This window comes from Meleagris gallopavo, chromosome 4, assembly GCF_905368555.1.
Source record: "Meleagris gallopavo chromosome 4, MGAL_WU_HG_1.1, whole genome shotgun sequence".
Classification (NCBI taxonomy): Eukaryota; Metazoa; Chordata; class Aves; order Galliformes; family Phasianidae; genus Meleagris; species Meleagris gallopavo.
The window spans coordinates 33,378,509-33,401,428 of NC_139407.1; the positions used below are offsets into that span (position 1 = coordinate 33,378,509).

Sequence of the window (22,920 nt, forward strand, 5' to 3'; positions counted from 1 at the left end):
CTTAAAGAAATAAACCTCTCTGGTTTGTGATCACTGAAGACAGATTAGTTCTAAGCCACTGAGCGCTGAGCTTTTCCAGCAGATGCAGGCAGGATGCCCCCATCCAGCTGTGGCACTTGGCACCAGTGCGGCCATCTACCACCAAGGCAGCCAATGTGCTTCCTGAGAGCCCCAGAGCCAACACAACATGCCACTGCCACCACTGCATAGATTTCCTCCTAATAAGCTCTGTAGCTTTCCTGTTCTGCAACCGGTTCTGTAATTTACCAGAGCAAAATAGTTAACTTATCAGACCTAGCCTGGAAAATATCTTTGAGGAGCTATAATAAATGCTGGCTAAGAGAGTTTTTAGGTTGCTAACAAATATTAGAGAAGGGACTTGGGTCAGCTCGTTGTCAGCTTTTCGGTTTGCTGCAGCCAAGCTAGAAACTCCCAAGGGGTATCAGAGCATGTCTAACACAGTCCTGGGTCATAGCCCCTTGCTTTCCAGAGGGCTGAGCGTGATAAAACACTTCAGGTGTTGCACAAGGATGGCAAATGCTTTTTGAAGGACACAGAACTGAAAGGAAATTAAAATCAACTTTGTAACATAAGCTGGTCTCAGGTGGGATTTGGGCCTCCCATCTCACACTAGTTTCACATTCATTCAACTTTATACCCCATGGGCTGCATACAAGGAAAAGCTAAGCAAAGGGAAAAACATTAGGAGTGGGACCAAAATGTTATTGTTATATGAGATGATCTGAACCCAGAAGGCATTGGGGGAGATGTCAAACTTTTTTTTAAGGAAATAGAGAAGAAATACCTGTTTATAAAGAGAGGTGACTAGAACGGATATTACATCTTTCCCCAGTATAAACATTTCTCTTACAAGTATCAGACTAAAAGAAAAAAAAGTTTCTAAGGAAAACTCCCACTGTTAGGGTTGAACATATCCTGCAGTTTCACACAGTTAGGGCATAATCAGAAAACCAGTCATGTCAGCAGTCATGGATGGCATCCTGCTCCTCAAACAACAACAGAGGGGGGACACCAGCGCATTAGTAGGGGCTCTGTTACTACCTGTTAAAAGTGGAATAATAAGATTTTAAAATCACACATGGAAAAAACATCAAAAATAATAGTACTATCAAATGAAGACATGTCTGGGATCTACGACACCAGAAGTTTTCAATTTTGGTGCTTTTGCTGACATAGCTCACTAAGCCATCATATGATGCACCATATTTAGCACAGAGTCTAGAGCAAATTAGCTTTTGGCTTCAGAGGATGCCCTATGAAATTCCCACCAGGCATGTGCGATTTCTTTACAAGCCGCTCTGAGTTGCACTGCACGCCCCAAGAACGCTAGCACTGCCTAAGCTGTTAATCTGAAGGGTGACACGCAAGCATGCGTTTTTCCATTTTCCCATGATTTCCCAGCAAGGGTTTCAAATTAACACAGGCAACTTTCATTAAAGCTGCCTGGACTTTTGACGCAAACAGCAGTCGGAGAAACAAATTATGATTAACCCTCCAGTCCCATGCAGGCGCTGCCAAAACCAACTTCCAGCCAAGCGACTGCCTTTGCCCCCCCTCAACCTGACCTCTGTGGGTTGATGTCATCATTGCAACTGCATGAAAATCACTCTCCAAAGGCACGTAGTGGTACAAACTAATTTCCTGTCAACACGCCGCCTGCAAATCCCAGCGGTCGGAATTAGGAACCTTACATAATCCACACAGGGCCATGTGTGCACGGGTGCGTGCACACAAGAGCTGTGCCCCCACCAGAAATACCTTGAACTTCAAAATAAAAACGTGTGAGGAAAGAGCAGCCTGGCTGCTACACGTGGGCCTCAGAATTCTGAGTAATCTCTAATGGTGTCGTAATGAAATACATCAGTCTGTAAGCTACGTGCTATTTTAATCTTTTTGCCAATTCCTAAATCCTCAAAGCAGTTTTAAAGGGAGAAAAACATATCTGCTTATACTGGTTTACCACATTAGGCAGATTCAGATACCCTCCCCCACGTGCCCCTTGGGCTGCATGCCCTTCCAACACCCTTCCCTTGACCAACAACAGAGCAGCTTCTCGAATTGCCGAGCCCACCAGGTAAAACTAGCCTATGGGGAATAAAAACCTGCTCATAGTATTTTTTTCGTGCTAAAGGCACTTCCAACATGCATTCTGGCAGAAGAAAACACATTCTATCAGTGCCTCACCATTAACCTGAATTAATTTTTACCTCATCTGCTGCATCTGAGAGACTGTTGCCCAGCCCCAAACTACATTATGCAGTTGAGGGCCACCCATAACTCCCCTTCTTTTTCTCATCTCCTCTGGACTCACCCAGTGCCCATACTCACCACCTGGAATTAGAGGCCAACAAGAATCATCCTTTCCACATGAATGCTTGAAGCTGCTCTCACACTTTTTCCCATAAATATAGAAGTAACTGCAACCTGATTCTACCATTGCACCGAGAAGTACATAAAATTTATCAGCATTACATACCTCTTCACACCAAGGAGACTTTTCAGACACAATCAGATGTAAGTAATCAGCAGGCTTAAAAAGAATCATTAAGGTTGGAAAAGACTTCTATGATCATCTAGTCCTACCTTCTGCCTACCACCAATATTGCCCACTAAGCCATGTCCCTCAACATCACATCTTCACATTTCTTGATAACCTCTAGGGAGGGTGACTCCACCACCTCCCTGAGCAGCCTGTGCCACTGCATCACCACTCTTTCAGAGAAGAAATTTCTCCCAGCCTCCAACCTGAACATCCTCTGGTGCAACTTAAGGCCAATCCCTCTCATCCTATCATTGTTACCTGCGATCAGAGACTTACTCACACTTTGTTACAACCTCCTTTCAGGCAGTTGTAGAGAGCCATAAGGTTTCTCCTGAGCCTCTTCTTCTCCAGACTAAACAATTCCAGTTCCCTCAACCACTTCCCAGAAGACCTGTGCTCCAGACCCTTCACGGCTTCACTGCCCTTCTCTGGACGTGTTCCAGGTCCTGTTACCTTTCTTGCTATAGCTAGTTTGTTGACAAAAACAGCTTACTTGTTTTCTTTGTTTTCACTTGTTTAGCTCTCCTTCCCTATCCACCCCCCATCTAGCAGGTTTGTTTCATATTTGAAAATTGAAGTCCAAGAAAGCAGTACTTATGATTTTACCTCATGATCAAATCTAGTAAGCAACCTCACTGCAAACTGATGCAAATATACATTTGCACAGGCTGAAAACTGAGAACGCTCCCAAAGCCAAGGCAATGAATGTTTTTTCAGAACACCAGATGTTATTTCCATTGGAAAAACCTATTTAAATCCTGATCTTCAATTAAATCCCGTCAAAGAAAACCAGTGACTCTCCCTCTGCCACAGCCTTCAGTGGCAATGAAACCCATCAGAACATGTTAGCTACAGAATCAGGACCTTAATTTAGTTACAGTGATAAATGATAGACTTGAAAATGCAGGAACTATTCACACACCAACATTTAGAGCGCTCTTAAATCCATAGGCAGGCGTGCAAAGTCACAAGGGGTGGGCCTCAGGGCAGAGGCAGACCCGGCTCAGTTACTGCCCAGGGATTCATCTCCACACAGCTAAAATCTGTAATGCAGATCTGGTGAGGAAGAGTACAGCCCACCTTCCTTTCCAAATCAGCACATCAGGCAAGATTCACCTACAGAGATGCTTTTCTTATTATTCTCTCTAACAAAAGAATTGCAATGACAGCCAAAAGTTACGGGTTTTAAAAGTACTCATTGGACATGATATCATCTCAAATAACTCCTTTCCTGGAATCTCTGGAAATAATTTCCTCCCACAACAAATGCAAAACTCATTGACACAACGGAACGGCTGATATCCTAACAATTAATGCTGGCTGAAGCAGACCTTGCTGTCAGGCCCTCAGCCATGTGCAGACGCAGGGCAGAAGGCTTCAGTCACGCCTTAATGCGTGTTATTGTTGTGCTCCAGAATTACTAATTCATTCTTCTACGTATGTGAGCATGCAGCAAATAATGTATCTCGTAAACCAAAAAGGCATAGGAAGCATACCTAGGTACAAATGGTCATTATGGCCGAATTCACATCTGGCACATGTACAGCACAACTCCAGTGCATATTATTAATTCAAACCATCACTGATACCACAAAATTGGATGCTATTAAAAAATCTAGGAGAAAGATACCTGCATAATATCACTTCAGTGTACTGGTTGTTCGTAAAACAACAACAAAAAAACCATGTCTTCAGTGTTGAGATAGTAAACATTCCCAATATCAAGGAATTTTTCTGCCTGTATCAGTAGAAATATTCTGAAGGAAGAAATTCTAAATCCCTTCCTCCATCAGCACCCTACAATTAGATGCTGTTGTATTCATAGAATCATAGAATGGCCTGGGTTGAAAAGGACCATAATGATCATCAAGTTTCAACTCCTGTGCTATGCGCAGGGTTGCCAAACACTAGACCAGGCTGCCCAGGGAATATTTGACATACACCTGTATAAGCTTTTACCCCCTATATTGTTTCACACCTTCTGTTTCCTCAAGACAAAAATTCAAATCTTATGTAAGGGAAATGTCCAGAGGAAACTTGGGAAAGTCACCAAAATTCAGAGACCAGGTAGAATATTTAGCTTTGTGGTCATCTCCAGCTCCCAAACAGTGCACTTCAAGCCATTTCTTTTTTTTCTTTCTTTTTTTTTTAAGCATTACAATTCCTTGAGTGACCATCAAGTCTAAGCAAACTTCCCTAAAAAGAAAAATTGGGCTTCATGAAAACTGGAAACAGTGCTCAGCTGCCAGCAGGTTTAATACATATAGCCCATAGGTCACTTTTTACATCCTAATTACCCTCCGTATTTATGTAATTAACATCTTCTACTTGGCCAAATTTCTTATTATTGCAGCTTTTCAGAAGTCAGCGATGCAGGCCCAGAAAAAGGCAACTCAAATGAAGGAGAAAAGTCTGAGATGGGCTTGGAACCACCAGGATCTCTTCCAGGGGGCTTTCCCCAGCATTTCTCTGAATCCTCAAGTACTGGACAGCGACCCATCACCCATTTCCATTTGCTCACAACCAACTTCAGACACATGTCTATGAAGGACAGATGTTGGGCCACACATTCATCAGACACCAGCACTACCCAGCTGAAACAGGAAGATGCTAACATCTACACTGATTCAACACTGATGTCACCTTAAAAAATAACCACACACCTGACACACAGTGTATTTCCCATTTCCTTTCATTCTGTTTGCCTCAGCATTTCTCTTCAGTGCATTCCTGGAAGTTAATCAAGTCGAAAACTGTAATCAATCATGTCAACCAGGGAAGTTAGAACAGTTTAAATTGGAAGCATTACAGACATAGAAGCAAGTAACTAGACTGGAATTCATTTCATTATAACGATATTTAAATACGAGAGGCTTACACTGATCTGGAATAAGTTTCAATTATATGTTTTGATGACAACTACGTTCTCCTTTTAACACTATTTTTTATTTATCTTATTTAAAAAAAAAAAAGTATTAAATGATTACAGTCTTAATTCTGCTGGCAGTTGCAGCCTGCTTGGGCCCATTTAGCATGGGTAAGTTGATCTTTTCCCATAATCAACATCATACCAGGAAGCAAAGTGGCCATCACTTGTGCCTGCTTCTGATTCCTCTAATCCAAGCATGTTTCATCCAGGCCTCAGGCAGGAATCCAGACAACAGCTCAGATGCATGTCTTTGCCTGAAGCACCTTGCTGCAGAATCAGCCTTGCCACAGCATTCTTCTGCACTGTGGAACAGGCTTACCTATTTCATGGACTTTAAATCCTGTAAATTTATGTCTGCATTTGAATGATGGCAAAAAAAAAATTTATAGATTCAGTCCTGCTTCCACTGATGCCAATGAAAGTCTTACTGACTCGAAATGGGCACAAAGCTTAAAGTGTCAAAATTATGATAAAGACTGGCAAAATTAAACTTTGTTGTTGTTTTCATGAAGGAAGAAACACAGATTTAAAAAATACTGTGATAAAGGATTTTTGCTGGACAGAAAGGAGTTTTAGTTGTTTTTTTTTTTTTTTTTTTTTTTCAGAAATAAAGAGATTGCAAAAATTTCTCGTATGTATACAGCTCATGGGTAATGTTATTTGTTAAAATTGCTATTTCAAAGCAAATTACAAGTTCTACTGTGTGATTTAGTTGTTTCAAAACTTTTGCTTCTTCACCATTCCTTGTTAGGCCTAAAATAGACAGCTGGTACTGGCCACGTGGCTTTTTCACCCCCAGACAATATTTTCATTTGAATTGCAAATACATTAAAGATCCCAGACCACAACCACCAACATTTTGAATGCCTCAATTCTCCATCAAATCCAAACTCAGCTGATGTTCTCTGATTCAGTATCAGTGTCAACGTAAGTCAAAATAGCCAAGTTCCTTGCTTAGCTTAATCAGCTACTAGCATCAACTCAGGAAAATTCTGTTTCTTCACATAATTTGGCCATACATAATACACAACAGTAGGGTGACAATACCTACAGCTCTTCTGCTGGTGACTTACCATGTGCACTGTAGTTTTCTGCTGAGAACCTCTATCCTACCTAATGCTGCTTTGCTCTGTCCCAGCTCATAGATTTCACCTCTCCCATTACAGAGGATGCCAATGACACCAGGGAATTTGCACAGATATAAGCATATGACTGTATCTTTGAGTGTAAAGTGTAAATATGTGCTGTAATACCCCCAAAAAGACAGACAGCTTAGTTTAAAAAGACTGATCACTATCCCTGTTAAAGGCAGAGGTGTCATAGTACAGAAGAGAAGCCACGATTGTTCATAGCTTCATGTGCCTTGAAAGTCCAGACTGCAGTGAAAACAGCACAGCTTCCAGACATTTTGAGTCAGTTAATTTGTGGCTTCAGAATGTAGCTATCAGGGGCCCTACACTCAGGAGAACACAGCTCCCCAGAAGAGCATCATCAACTTGTAGGGAATTTGTACCAAAGCCTCTTCACTTTGTCACTTCTACTTTTGCTCCAAAATACTACTGTTCATCTACTGACTTGTACTGGCACTCACTAATGCAAGGTACTGATCTTTGTTCTTTGATTTTTTTTTTCCTGCTTTGAAAATGGTATTTAACAGTCTTTCCCATCAGCCTACATTTCCTATCTTACATTACAAAGATCTGCAGTTAAAGGGGAAAATGCTTTGCTTCTGAAAAACAAGAAAAGGAACAAATATGTCCATTGCCCAAAAATCCTAAAAATCCTACTTATATAAACAATGTCCCATTTCCAAAGCACATAGATTTCTTAAGTTCAGCAAACAGACTGTCTGTGCTGCATTTACACAGAGCCATGTTCATTCATCACTTTCAAGTCTAATTACCAAGCCATTTCCCTCTTGGCAACCTCTAATGGCCAGAAGAATTAGGTTTTACATAGTCAGGATACCAAGGAATAACAAATACCCATAATTCTTCGCAGCTGTGCAATTTGTTAAGAGACTCGAGCTCTGAGCAGGGAAGGGATTACTGAGAGGCAAACATTCCTCTCCATGTGCTGCCGTATCTGGACCAGTCCTGCGGGGCTCCCTTTAGCACAGTCTCTCCTCTAAAGAGTTGTAACATCGACTTGCAAATGCAAAGAAAAAAAAAATAATAATTAACCTATCATTAATTACAGCCATAGGACAACAGAGAAGATTTTGTGCATCACACAGCTCATTTGAAATGTGCCAAGTTGTAGGTTGCATGAGCTTTTTCCACAGTACCAACCCACAGTGAAGAAGAATTCACTATCAAAAGTCTTCCTGGTTTTCAGAGGTTTCTTCTGTCTTAATGTGATCATCTATCCTACTCTAGACTCACTGCGTACCTCTGCTTTCCCCTCCACCTTTTCATTTCTAGATTTATCATTTATTCTTTAGAATCAGTTTTAGTACATGCTTCCCTTTTTCCTCGTCAGTCTATTCAAACCCCATTCTTACCTTGTTATTGTTTAATTTTTATTTCTCTCTAAGCTTCCTCTAATGCCTCGACATAAATCAGAGTGGAAAGTCTTCCAAGAGGACTTAGATACACTAGTAAGAGCATTAGAATTACAGAATTTTGGCTTGGGACTGGTAAAATAAATAAAACACTGTGGCAGACCTGAATTCAGCTACAATGTTTGCCGTGGCTTGTGTGGTGACAGACAGTCCACTGAGTGGTGAAACAGGAAGATTCTCTAGTTTTGTTGATCTACCTGCTATAACTGGCTACAGTCAATTACCAAATCTATTAATCTGTATATGCTTGCTGATGAGAAGGGATTGTTTAGCAACCTCTACAGAGAGTAGAGCAAAACACTTATGTATTTCAAACCCACAAGCTTTAGTCAAATTTAAACAAGTACTAATGGGTTAATAAATATTTGGCAAAGCACTCTGAAGAGCATTAAGCAATTAATGTTACTTCACATCTGTATATTAGATCTGAACTATGCACAAAACTCCTCTCACAACTTACAGAAAAGCACAAACTGTTATCTCTTGACACATCCTGGACCAGGAGCGGGTACCTGCCCAGGAAGTTTTGAGATGCACAAACCCCACAGCCCACAAAATCCTAAGATTTAAACTAAGAAGAAAATCTTTTCCAAAGCTGTACCACAGAGAGTTTTTCACTGCCAAAACAGAGAAAACCAATTCAACCAACAGAAGGAATAGGGAGACAATATAAACAGGTGTTTCCTTGAAAACTTCACTATGGCTAGTAACAGTACAGGAAATGGATCTCCAGAGGCCACAAATCGTTAGCATCTCTAATGCATTTGCAAATTCCTACTGTGCGAAGTCAGCCTGTAAAAAAAGGTCATTTCTAATAAGTGCCTTGTCTGGTTTCCTACACCATTTAATTTCAGATGAATTTTATGAGAACTCTGCTACATATTTTACCTCCCATCTGTTTCAGATTTGACAATGAAATATTTGTGTGTCCCACCCTGTTCTTTTTAAAGCTCCAAAACCAGATGTCTCCAGCGCAACATGACTGCAGCAGGTCATACCACATTCTTCAGCAAGCTGTGCCAGGCCTACTACCCCCCACAGACAGTTCCAGGTAAGGTAAAATTAGGTTATTTATCCCCTAAAAGAATAAAACAAATAAACAAACTCAATGCCTTCAGGGCATGGGGTGAAAAGGCTGATTAAAATGTACTGCGTCTTATTCTTCCAAAAGGTTTTATCTTGATGAAGCAGTGTTTCTGAAACCTAAATACATTAACATTTCAGCAAGGGGAAATTTTTTTCTTCCTATTGGCTTGATTCCAGCACACATTTTTGCAGCTTCTCTATTGCGATAAGCAGGCAGGTGTTTCAGTGCATGCACAGGTTGGCAGGCATTTCTAGGAAGGTTACAGATTTCACAGTTGCATACATTGTATTACGAGAAGGATGCTGTGAAGACATATCAGCTTTTACAGTTGCAACAGAAAACGCCTTCATTTGTTACCAGCTTCACAGGGCAGCTCTGTGCTACTCTAGATGTCATCTCCTGTTATGTAAACAGTTTCAGTTGCTGAAATATCAGAAGGACTGATGTCATTTACCCTCTTCTGCAGATACTAATGGCCCCCTTACAATACAGAGGGATCTGAATGGATGCTGAGGTAGTTCCTTTTCCAAAAACACAATGGAAATCTGACATGCCTTTGAACTAGAGAAATACTTCCTACATGCTTACATTTCATAGTTCTTCAGGCAAATCTAACAAAACAGGAAAAGAAAAACAACAAAAAGTCACTTACTCATTTACTAGAAGCATTTTATGGAAAGATACTCCCAAGAACAACTCCTTCCATAGCCAGCCAAATCTTAAATGCCACTGTAGCAAACAAAACCTCCTATAATCCTCCTTCAGACAAAAGTTAAACACCTCTCATAATCAACAACAGGAAGGGTATTTTAGTAAGATTGTTAGCTGTTTGCACAAGAATCCCTTTGTAAGGTCAAAATTCCCAGAACTATTTCATGAAGTTTTTCCCTTGGCAAAAAGCTTAAATATAAGTTTAAATTTCAGCATATGGGTAATCTCTTTGGAAATTCCAAAGTTATATAACATAAGATCATCTCCGTTTCTTGATGAAGACATTATATTAGGAGAGTGCAACAACCTTGGGAAAATAAAGGAGTTGGTTACTGAAAATAACTGCAGGTTAAAACCACAGTAAAGAGCCTAAGGGAATGAGAACCAGCAGAATTCTTCTTGCTCATGACATGAGAAAGAAGGAACTTCACCAACTTACCTGTTTGTACCAAGTTAAATATGCTTGATATCACTACTCTTTTGCACGTGGAAATATATTTAATAAAATAATTCTAGAAGAATAATACACTTCTGATTGCACAACATAAAAGTAATCTATCAGAAAATAACATCTGTGATTTTTATAACAGAATTACTTACTTTCCCCTTTCAACTGCCAAGGCATCCATTTCATCAAAGAAAAGAATTGAAGGAGACACCATTCTGGCTTTCCTAAAGATCTAGAAAAACAACAATGGCGCACTCAGTTTTAAGGGACTGACATTTCTTACATAATGCTATCACCACTGTATACCTCAAAAGCTACAGAGCATCACAGAACAGCCATAAGACACATAAGAGACATTTTTTTAAAAACACACCTTTCAGTAAGTACTCATGATTCTATGTGATATAGGCTTATAGTGAGAGTTGCTACTGGAGACTAAATTGGACGTGCATCATGAGGTTGGTGCAGGAGGAAGTTAAACCCCACACAGATCCCTTCTGTTTTGTTTTTAAACTTAAACCAAAAGGACATTTTTTGGAAAATTTAAATGTAACCACATAAGCACAGAAGGATTTGAATGCCAAGACAGCTTGTGCTTTCTCACCTCTCTCACTGCTCGTTCTGACTCACCAACATATTTATTCATCAGTTCAGGTCCCTGCAAAATAAAAAAAAAAAATAAACATTTTAAAAATATGTTAACATCTCAAATGACTGTCACAAGCTGCAGTGCTGCGATACTGATGGTCCTACAAGGAATTTTATATTTTGCCACTTACAAAGGTCTCGTTTGTGCATTTTCAGACTTACCTTCTACCCATACCAAGTATTCCTCCTCCAAGTTATAGCAAATAACTACTTGTAGGTTAGTCCTCTTACTGTAATGCTTACCTACTACTCTTATGTGAAAAAACATTAACCAAAAAAATAAACACATCAGTGTTCTTAGAAGTTTATGGATCAACAACAGCAACAAGGGGTCTGCAAGTCAGTTGAAAAAGATGAATTGCAGGAAAGCATTTACTTATACACCCAACATGCTTCCTATCTAGCCAAGCACCAAAACAACGATTTAAACCCATATCTAGCAGAACTTTTTGAATCTGACAGCTTGCAGGTCCAGAGAGAAGCAGCTGCCACAGCAGCACACCTGAAACCTATCTACGAGGGCTCTATCCTTAGTGAGAAAGCTGTTCAGTGTCTTCACTGATTTGCATTCCTTGTCCTCTCTGCTGAGACTGCCAAGCACAATTATTAGTGCCAGCTGCTGCCATGCCTGTCTATACTCACAGCCCTGTCCACCAGGAACAGAACAGAAACCGCGGGGTCAATGTTCAAGTCTTGAGCCAGTACTGACAATTACAAAAAGCAAAACAATGGAGAATTCTCAATCGTTTTCTGTTTTGCTGTATCCTGTAGGATAGGCTGCTAAAATAATGCTTCTTAATGGGACCAAGATTCTCATGGGATTGGTAATGACTCATTGACTTCAGCCTGGTTTGCATCAACACTGACCTACAGCCATGACCAGTTGATTATCCACTGCCCTGAACAAAATGAGCCAGTGGCTTCAGGCTGTTTTCCAGGGAACAGGTGCCCTCATAATTTCACCAGCAGCAGTGACATCCTTCTTCACAGCTGGAAAACTGCACAGTCTTCCTGTGCTTCAGTGCTCCCTTCAGGCAATGCTCTGCTCTGAGCAGTAAGGCAGTTTTAAACAACAGTTATGCTGGAATTAAAATGGGTGGCATATGCATGCTTACACACTGACAATGACAGAGCTTCTGGTGCAAACTCTCAGTGGGGCTGTCTGGACTTTGTACCCAGACCAGCAGAAAAAAAGATTAATTTCTCCAGAAACGCAACACAATATATGATAATGAAATATCATATTATCAAAATATGATATCAAAAATAATGATACAGCTAGCACTGTGTCCATCCTTCAGCCTTCCCCCCTAAAACAACTGCTGCAGCAGCTAATGTTGAAGTGTCACCTGCAGGCTTTCTACAAATTCAGAATTTGAGTCTATCAGATACCTGCAGAGAAACAGAACCATTCAGACACATAAGTGAGGAAAGAAGATTGAAAAAATAAAGTGAGAGAAATATGAGGCTATTTCCACTGTGGACCCCAAAGACAAGGATGTGCAGCCAGTTGTGCAGAAGTGGATCATAGCTCACAGAGACAGCATCCAGCTGCCCTGGGCCTTTGCCATTCATCATGTTCATTGCAGATGAGGAATCTGATAGTGCAGGCCTAACAAATCCTTAAGCAACAGGAGAGCAGCTTTCCCCTTCTGTCTAGCTTTCTTTCAAACCCAGCTGATGCACTGAGAACCCTCTGCCCAGAAGTACAGACTTCTATTACTTGCTTTTCCTTGAAATGTCTCTCTCACGCCCTTATTCTTAAAAGGGATCTTGATCCATATCAATATTCTCATGGAAGACAACATCATCCACATCAGTGCCTGGTGTACTCCTCTAGTACGACAAACAACATCAAGTAGTCTGACATTTCTTTTGTCTGAGCAAAAAATACTTAAAACTACTCCCTTTGAGCTTTAATGTAAAATATAATTTCAGATGCTTGGAGTTTTATTTTTAATTAAGCATTAAAGTATATGATCAAGGTAACATCAAAGCAATAAATGCTGTTTAAAATGTTTCCAAAGAGAATTATTTGAATGCATGGTTTTGCTGTAAGCTTTGGCATGAAACTTTTCTCTATTTCTCTCTTTATTAAGCAGCAACTCTAGGTAATTGACCACTACGTATTAATGACCTGTGCCTCCTCAAGGAGAATTTCATGAAAGTTGATTTGAAGAAGGTCTCAGAGTTCACCACTCTCATCAACAATACCAGAACTGCCATACTGTTTATTACAAACAGCTTGGAACTGTTATTATACATGGTAATAAAAGGAAAAGACTCCAAACTAAGAGAAAGAGCATGCTAAAGAAGAATTGGTGTACGGTTCATCTAATGCAAACACTTAAAACCACAACACAAAAACTAGAAATGTTCAAAGAAACTGGATGTAGAAATTGAATGTAGAAATCAAATTGGGCTAGCTTCAGTCCAACCTGTGCTGAACTTCTGCCTTGCTGTTTGTGAAAACGTGTTGTCCTCTAGCACAGATTGAGAGCCATTCTTCCAAAGGATCTGCCCATATGCTAAGCAGCCTAGCAGCCATCAAAAGTCACTGGCTGACAGCTGAGCACTGATTCAAATTTTCTGAAGGCTCAACTTCTCTTTTCAGAGAAGCTTCCTTAGCAGTTGGAAACCATTCAAGAAATACCAGGAATATATATATATATATATAAAATTTAATTATTTTTCAGTGTTTTTTTAGTGTTTCAAAAATCAAATGACGTGAACTTCATTAGTCAGCAAATTGACAGTTGGTGAAAAATCATCTTTGGCCTGGAGATGGTCACGCTGATTCCATTAAAAGTTGCTGATATACTGATGGAGAGGCTTAGGATCAAGTGGCACAGTTTAACGATGCGTAGCTCTGTTCTCTTCTGCAACACAAAATCCTCCATATGAAAGGACATGAAGAAATAAAACCTGTTCCTTCTGGTCATTTGCACAGTGCCTCCAAAACCAGAAAAACATTTGGAGAAGGAAGTTGGCAGAAATCACTGTAGCATAGCCGTGCGTATAATCATACAATTTGTGAGCTACGATCCAGAGCAATAGTACAAAATTTGCCAATTCAGGCACACTGCATACTGCTGGGTTTTATTTATTCAGACTCAAAGCAGAGAGTTTCCATACATGCACGGTTGAAAAGCGATCCCATCCTGATTTACAAGATGCATGACCCTTCTGTCATGAAACCTCCCATTTGTTTATGGTCTGGATTGGGTGTGGATTTTTCTCTTATATTGGTATTGGTTTTGTTTTGTTGTTTTTTTTTTTTTTTCCAATAACAAGAAAAAGAAAATGCATTTTAAATACGATCAGAATAAGCTTGAAAGATTAACTGCACAAAAGATAAAACCTACAGGCCACAACACGAGATAAGCTTATGTGCACTTTGTTATGACAGAAGTTCACAATGTTTTAAACAGCAAGAGCAACATCTGGTATCCCTGAAGGTAAGGAGTATGGGTAATTTTTCTAACCAGTGCTTAAATTTATCTGGGGGCTTCTTTTTTTTTTTTTACCACCTGAAAATACTAGGGCAATGACTTTCAACTCATAGGGAATCCTTGTTCTTTCTCTCTCTCTGTTTATATATAAGTACATCATATATGTATATACATATAACAGTTTTGACATCAACTAAGTTATGAATTATGCTTGTTGAGCCAGATAGACACGGCTCCAGATTTCTTCAGCAACACGGGTTTGTTTCCTCCTCTCTTACAATATTTCCACCATAACCACACACGAATGTTTTGGGCTCTAACACATACTAAAATGTGTTAACTATGGAGTGCAATTTCTATTTTTCAAAAAATCCTAAGAATTAGAGAATTTCTATCACCTCATACAGGTTATACTCCGTAATATTTAATGCAGTCTCTTCTTTGCCATGTCCAAAGTAGAAACAGTTCAACAGACATGAAAACATCAGTCACATATTTAATTTCAAATTAAGTGTTTAGAAACTGTGAGGCACAAAAGAAAAAAAAAAGACAAACTTCATGTCAATTCTTAGCAGTTCTCAGTCACTCAGACCAAGCTCACTTGCCTGCATTCAGACACTGGCACCTGAGTTAGGCATTTATAGTAACTGATCTGGATAGGCAGACATCAACCTGCAGATGTGTTCCACCTAGCTCTGATGTGCTGACTTCTCACCAGGCCGCTGGAGCAACGTGAACAGCCAGCGCTGAGGAACATGGCTTGATCCCAGCCACCACCAGTACAGCTTTCACAGAGTCAGATTCTATATTCTGGCTAGTTTAGTTTCCAGCTCCCCAGCTTCATGATGATGTAAGTGAGCAACCTGCTATCACAACACTAACTGATTTGGAAGGAACTCAGAAATCCGTTACTTTGCATGTTAAGCTGCACCACAGAAAAATATTTGCTTACAAAACAGAGTTTATTTTCTTGACAAGAATAAAGCCTGCTTCTTCTCTTCAGTGCTGTTCGATGACTTAACCTGCACCACTCTGATTCGCAGCAGCCCACAAGCCCCCGGCCCAGCACGCTCACCATTTTAAACACTTCCTCTTCCCCTGCCCAGCATACCAAAGCACACTAGAAAAAACTCATCGGCAAGATTTACGGTGTGGTGTCTTAAAAATTTCAAATTAGACAGGCTTCTGTAGGCTCCAAAATATCTCAGGGAGAAGGCTGGCAACAGACTGTGAACTGCAGCCTTTGCAATTACAGTTCTAATAGAAGAGGGGGAAGGAAACAGAGACAGAAGATAATCTCTGAATCATTTTCTGTCTGCACATTCTCTGTTGGAAAGCTTATGGTAAGAATGGATGAATGTCTTATTTTTTGTTGGGTAAAACATGCAGATAGCCTGAGGATCAGAAGTCTTCATTAATGTACCTCAAATTGCTATCCTTTGTGGAAAATGTTAAACATCAGAAAATTTTCTTAATATACTTTGTTTCATTATCAGATAATTAACTGGCATGGTACTATAAATGCGTTACTACAAATCTTTTGTAAGTTTTATCAAATGTTTGCCAGAGTTTCCCATAAAACCACAAGGCTTCTTCATTTTTAAATGTGTTGCTCAGCTAGTCACAGCCACCCAGCTTTATTTCATCCTTTGGCTCACTGAAATCCCTGTCAGAAGGCAAACTATCTTCCCAAATTCAGTGACAGTTCTTCACAAAGCACAGCACTCAGCCTTTCCAAGCCTCATTAATCTGTTTGAACTTCCCCAGCCAAGAGCTGAAGGGAAAAGCAGAGGAAACTTCAATTGGAAAATATTTTGACGTAATTGACCCAGACGACAAACTAAACTTAAGCACATGTCAAGCACAGGGAATGGTACAAAAGCATCTGCGGGGCAATACAGGAAGTTAAATCAAGCCAAGGTGAAATCAGCCCTCTGAGAACACTGTATATTTTTGTAATTACTGCTAATTGAGAAAAGAAAAAAATGCCTTCAGTCCAAGCTCTTAAGTAACAGGAAAAAAAAAAAAAGTATATGTCGGGAATGTTTTCTAACCTTCTGTTTGTTTTCTCCTCTAGCACAGTTGGAGCTCCTAACAACAAAACTAACATTTTACAGCAATGTAATACATATGTATTGCCTGCACCATTGATTTGCCTGGCATTAACTACTTACCATCACAGGTTTTTTTGGTTGTTTTTGGTTTTAAAGATTGTTTCCATGTTTCAACAAATTTATAACGATCATTGTGTCTCACTCAGAGCTGAATTCTAAGGGGTTTAACTTTTGGAAATCTAAGTTTTCTGAAAGGTTAGGCTGTTTGTTTTTTTTTTTTTTTTTTGGCAGTATCACTACATGTTTTCACTTTAATTTTGATTTTAAAGAAAAAATATATTAAGAAGCACTGAGCGCAGGAGGAAAAATGATGCTTCTAAAACCATTACAAGCACATAGAAGTTCTTAGTATTGATTTAGTAAACTGAAGTAATCTGCATGTTGCACAGAAACACTCAGAACCCTTGTTGACACAACACAGACCAAAGCCTTCTGAATTCAGCAGGGAGTCTCCCTCTGACTTTAGCCAGCTGAGTAGTGCATGATGCCATCAACAATATGCACCCCCTCTGGATACACTGCATCCTGGGCTCATGGACAACTCAAGAGGCAAAAGGATTTCCCAATCCCTGTGGCCCTTTTGGAACCACCTGGTGCTGCAGATGAAGCCTATCAGCTTTACAATATAAGAGGAAACGTCAGCGTTCATTTTGAAATAGGCAAAAAACAAAAGGCACAATTGCTTTCTTGGTAGCAAAGTTAATTACATAGATACCATAACAACAGAGAGATAAAAACAAAGTTTTTCTACAAGGTACTTCCCAGAAAACCAAGGGAAAACCCGTGAAGAAAAGTAATATTCACTAGATTCTTAACACAATACAATGATATAAGAGTTCCTAAAATATAAAAATAAAAAAATCCAAGAGGGCAGGCACAGCAGACCCAAACAAATCAAGGTGTGAGACAAATGCAGATAAAATTATCCTCATTTCCCAATCTTTGAAAAAAAGCAAGATATCAAAGTTTCCTCCAAAAATGTCCTTACAATATCACTTTGAAATCGTAGTGGTCTAATCAACAGACATCTCAAAAAAGCAGTTAGTCAAAACTGAATCTAAACACGGGAACTGTTAAATTAGGACAGAGAAATAATCACCATGTAAACAGACAAAAGAGAAGGAGGGGGGAGAAATCACAGAAACAATGCAGTAATGTTCAATTTCAGAAAATTAGATCTCATCTAAAGCAAAAACGTTACAGAAGGAGCAGTATATAACAGAAGGGTGTCAGCATCCTAGCAGAAGTTGAAAATCACATCCCCCATCCTAATAAGGTTTATAGGTGTAATATCTGTATAGAATTTTCCCATTGGTAGAAGAAATGCATAAAATATATTTCAGGAAAAAAATACAAGCTTTGGGGACTGTGCAAAAGGAGCACGAAGAAAGCACAAGAGCACATAGAAGACTAAGAGAAGTAAGAATTCAACCTGATCAGAAAATACTAATAAAACCAAGACTGATGTTCAATCACTAAGGAATGAAAAAATTATCCTAATTCACTCCTTCACCCAGTCATCTACCTGTGTATATCCATAACTACAAAACACTAACAGCACTCCTAGAAGTTGAGCAGAATTCAACTGTCTTTTGGTAAGAGGTTTTGAGGAAAAAAATATATCAAGATGAACACTAAAACCCTGGGAAGCCTCAATGCTATAAGAGATTTAGAAGAGAGGTGATAGGAAGTAACAGAAAGAGTCATTCCCTGGGAAACAGTAGAAAACTTCCTCCGAAGTAAATTTAGCTGATATATTGTACGCAAGACAAAGAAAGACAGTCAGTGAAGGAATAAAAATAAACAATTCCCCTTAGGAATTGTAAAAACAAACAAGCAAAGCAACCGCTTTTCTCTGGAAAAGCGAAAGGTCACCAATCTTGATGAAAATACAGCTATAAAAAGTTTTGGAAAAGTATCAAAGAACATGTTTACAAAAGGGCACATTCATTGTAATACTAACCATTCAAACTTCACAATAGATTTCAGGAGAGAACAGGATGTAACGTCAAACATCTGTTATCACATTATTTTCTTCAGCTCCTCTGCCCAGAAATTACATCTAGACTTCACCTAGCTTCCAGACCATGTTAGAGACAAGTCAGACATGCACTTGAGGCCACGCCATGTGATCACGTCTAATAAGGCACTGTGACAGCCAGTCACTCCAAAGACACTCGGAAACATTACGTTTTAGGAGACGACATATAGCCCAGATTAAGTACTTAATCTAACAGAGGCAGCTAGCCAAATCAGAGAGACACTGCACATATACATCTGGACAATAGCACAGAGTCCTCCTGGACCAGGAGATGCCTGCTGCATTCCAGTGTGCTCACTTCTGGAAAGAGACGGACTCACCGCACCTGCGTGCCTTGAATGTGGTAGGGCCATCTTCCAAAAACCACAGGTCCAACTAAGAACCATGCATAACGTATCCAGTTCCCTGTCAGGTTTCAGGCACGGGGAAGAGAGGTGGCACCCTGCCACGGCCCCATCCATCATCAAAGCAACGCCTCCTGCCCACGGTCTGTTCCTGGGAAGGGCCCAAGAACCTTAACCCTCTGAACTATGCTGCAGGAGCACACGTATCCTACCGGCTGTACCGCAGACACTTTTCATCAAGGTCACTCATTTGGAGCAGGACCTAGGAAGGAACGCAGGTCTGAGAAGTAAATTATCACAAAACACTCTTCCATTTCAAAAATGCTGATATCAGTTACAGCAACAAAGATTTGAGATGTAACAAAGGGAAAATTAACAGAATTATAAGAAAAACTATTTTGCTCAAAAAAAAAAAAAAATTGTATTAATCTACTCTGGATTTATTGCAGGAACACATTCAGTGGAAATGAATTCAAGCCTGTTTGCTTTAAGAAGTGCTACAGACAGTGATGTTTAACACATTTAGTACATGATGGATGTTGCCTTTTCTGTCCAGGAAGAAACGTGAAGTTAGGGAAAGTGGGCTACATTCCCTTCCTGGAGACAACCTATCCAAGGCTGGACACACTCCAGAGATGTGCCTCTTAAAACATCTGTACATTGAATATTTGACCACTTCCAGGCTAAGGGATTAAGTCGACAGAGAATAAAAGGCATTTCTCCAAGGTAGCCCCTTCTGCTGCAGCTTGGATGAGGCTGGGGGGTTACACCTTTAGAATTACACCCTGAAGGAACGCCACATTACTGTATTAAAAGCATTTCATGTCGTGCACCTTAAGATACCTCACACTCAGCCCAAGCCATTCTTTATGATGATACAGCTCCAGCAGGCATTTCAGTGATGCAGTAAGATTGATGAATGAACAAGTGACATCAACATTGATTTTTAATTGTCTGGGGAGGGCGTTATTCGTTTTTTGTTTTTCCAAATTGAAACTTTTATTTCCCTTCCTTTCAGGCATCAGTGCATTGGGCAAAACAATGAAAGAATGTTGTCTTAAGAAGCACAGGAAGAAAAGGTTACCTTGTACCAGTAACTCTGAAGTACAAAGACCGACTTTGTCTTCATGGAAGGCAGGAAAGCCAGCATTTCTTAAGGGCTGAGGTTTCCGAGACCCTTCTTGATGGTGTGACCGTGACCCAGAGGCCTGTCTGCAGCACCAGGAGGCACATGCAGCAATGGGCTGCAGGGTCAGTGCAACCAGTTCTGCTTCCAGAGCTCCGCTGGCAGTGTGGCTGAAAGGTCAGACACAGGAGGGAGCTCTGCAGGGGCTAGTGATGCCAAACATTTTGTGAGTGAAGGGATGCTCAACAGAGAAGAATATGTGATCATACTGTTGAGGAGATACTTTTGAAAGAAAAATACTTAAACAAATGTTTTTCCTTGCACTTCATTAACATTCTTACACAGCTGCAAGACTACTCCATGTGGAATCACAGTATCTTTTTTCCTTTCTATGCATTGAAGCTCCATATTATTATTTAATAACTTCCATTCATGCATTTTCCATACAACCCCCAGTAATCAATTACACTGTTTCACAGGCAATTTCTCTGTGCTTCTTAATGCTGAGAGAACAGCCCACTGATCCAAGAGCAGTCCAGATTGAAAGTTTGCAAAATTTGTTCTAAGTCATGATGAAATAGAATGACTTTCCCTGAAAACAACTGGGCACGAGAAACTTGTAAGAAAATGTGGGTAGTATGACAAAGAAAGTGATTTTACTGAGGAATAAGAATGAACATAAGAGATGAGACAATAATATCTCTAAGCAAGCAAGTAAATATTACAGTGAGAATAGCTACCCGCTGTCCAGATTTGCATTGTTGAAGAATTTCATTGTTTCCATGAAAAAAACTTTTACAATAAAATAATGCTAATAATTAAGATTTTTCACTAGTATAAAAAAAGGATTTAAATGCTTTTGTGTAGTTCGCTATTCAACCTTATTTCTATGCTTTGAGAAAGAGAGAGAGAGAGAGAAAGAGGCACAAGCATCTAAGAAAGCAGTAGTCTTCTTCACAAGACAATACAAATGCTAAGAAATGCAAAGATCCACTGGATTTTACCACTGGAAATTGAGAAATTGTTGTTAGCTAAGAGTTAAGAAACTCTAAGAATGAATGGCCTACCTTCACTGCCAAGAAGTTGAGGCCACTTTCATGAGCCAAAGCTTTCGCTATCATTGTTTTTGAGCATCCAGGAGGTCCATAAAGCAGCACACCTTTTGGAGGCTGAATCCCCATTCGGATGAAGGAGTCGGGATGCTTGAGAGGCCATTCAACTGCCTGCTTCAATTTCAGCTTGACATCTTCTAATCCTCCTATGTCGGACCAAGATATCTGCAAAACAGACCAATTTTATTATTATAAAAATTAAAAAATGACAGCATGACCATCTAGGCAATAACACTTTCTGTTATCAGGAGTCACAACTCAGCTCTCTCTTTCACTCCACCGATGCAGAAATTCTAAATTTGGTGTCTTCCTTGAATATTTAAATGAAGACTGCATGACCCCAAGAAGGTTCTACTTAGTGCTGCTCTGGTCCTGGGTGTTTGACTTCAGTAAGCTCAACTTTTGAGCAGGGTTCGTCCAGTTGCCAGCACCATCACTCCTATCTATGACAGGAGTACTGCAGTCTTGACTAGAAGCTGAAAAATAAACAATCCAGCAAACAAATATCTATGAAAATAAAAAAATATTATTCAAACTCAGTTAGTAGTCAAATTTGCTTTGTTAAATACACAAGATAGGCTTGTCATAGATAATCAATATGTCCTTCCCGAAACAGCAGACAGATCTAAAACATGCTACACATCTCCAGCTCAACACAAGCCTGAGAATTTTACTCACACCCTCCACTCATTCTTTGTTCTGTCAACATCCATTCCCATCCACCTTAAATATTAAACACGTCAAGACACACCTAAATCAAATGATCTTCTGTCTTAAAATGCTCTTCAAAAAATTTACTAGACATAAATCACCATTCAATTTCAAGCTAAACTTGAAAGACAAGCAGAACATCACCAAGAGGCAATGGATCACCTTTCTCTGTTGTCACTCCTGGCTCATCCCTATTTCCCTGATACCAGAACACAAGAAACTAGAAGTGGAAAGTCCCTAAACCGGGCAATTCAGTCTATTAATAAGAGAAAGAAAAGGATCATTTGTTAGTGGTGTAAGGGCTTTTGTCTAAGTACAAACATCTGCAAACCAATAAAATGTCTCCCCAGTTGTTAGTCATTAACATACATGAAAATTACAAGGATTAAAGAAGAGTAAAAGATCAACACACATGGGTCAACTCCTCAGAAGTATTCCAAGAGAAAGGGTTAACTGGAAGAGCTGATCTGCTGCCAGCAGAACACGTCTCACAGCAGGAATATGCAGCAGGTGCTCTAGAAAAAATTAGTTTTTTCTTAGAAACCAATGGCTTCTGTTTCTCAAATAAATAATTACTTTATAGGCTTGATAAAGAATGAAATACGTAGAACTGACAGTCACTGCCCACTAAGAAAGGTCTGAGGGCAGGGGGCTGCCAAAGATTCTATTCCTTTATTGGGGCAGGAAAAGACTTAAAACAGAAAAGGAACAAATTCAGTGAAGGTCAGAGCAAAGAGAAGACTAAGTAAGACCCAGCAGAGTAACCAAGTAGCAGCGAGGAAAGAATTTTAGTGGGAGCATTACCAAAGTGGCAGGACTGTTCTGGTAACTCAAAAGCCAACTTCTGCAACCTGGCAATATTCCTTCTTGAGGCACTTTTTCAAAGTAGTAATGTAAAAACAAAAAAACAAACAAACAACAACAACAACAAAAACACGACAAAACACTTTTTTCTGTTGCTGTTCCATAATACCAGCAAGACTAGCCACACAATCAAATTAAAGAATGGCAGCAAATAAATGGAAATGGGCTGCACAAAAAGGTCTCTAGTTTTTACAATTGGACTAGATG

The 22,920-nt window shown here is 39.7% G+C and overlaps 1 protein-coding gene across 4 annotated transcripts in view; it reads right to left on the reverse strand.

The window, feature by feature from the left end:
* Positions 1–22,920, reverse strand: part of AFG2A (AAA ATPase AFG2A) — a 185,513-nt gene that overhangs the window by 130,608 nt on the left and 31,985 nt on the right. For all 4 annotated transcript variants that reach the window (XM_085222805.1, XM_085222804.1, XM_085222806.1 and 1 more), the window contains exons 11-13: positions 21,094–21,303; positions 10,906–10,959; positions 10,454–10,533 (exon numbers count right to left, since the gene is read on the reverse strand). In XM_085222805.1, the coding sequence (XP_085078931.1) occupies positions 10,454–10,533; positions 10,906–10,959; positions 21,094–21,303 (344 nt within the window). The remainder of the gene's footprint in view (positions 1–10,453; positions 10,534–10,905; positions 10,960–21,093; positions 21,304–22,920) is intronic.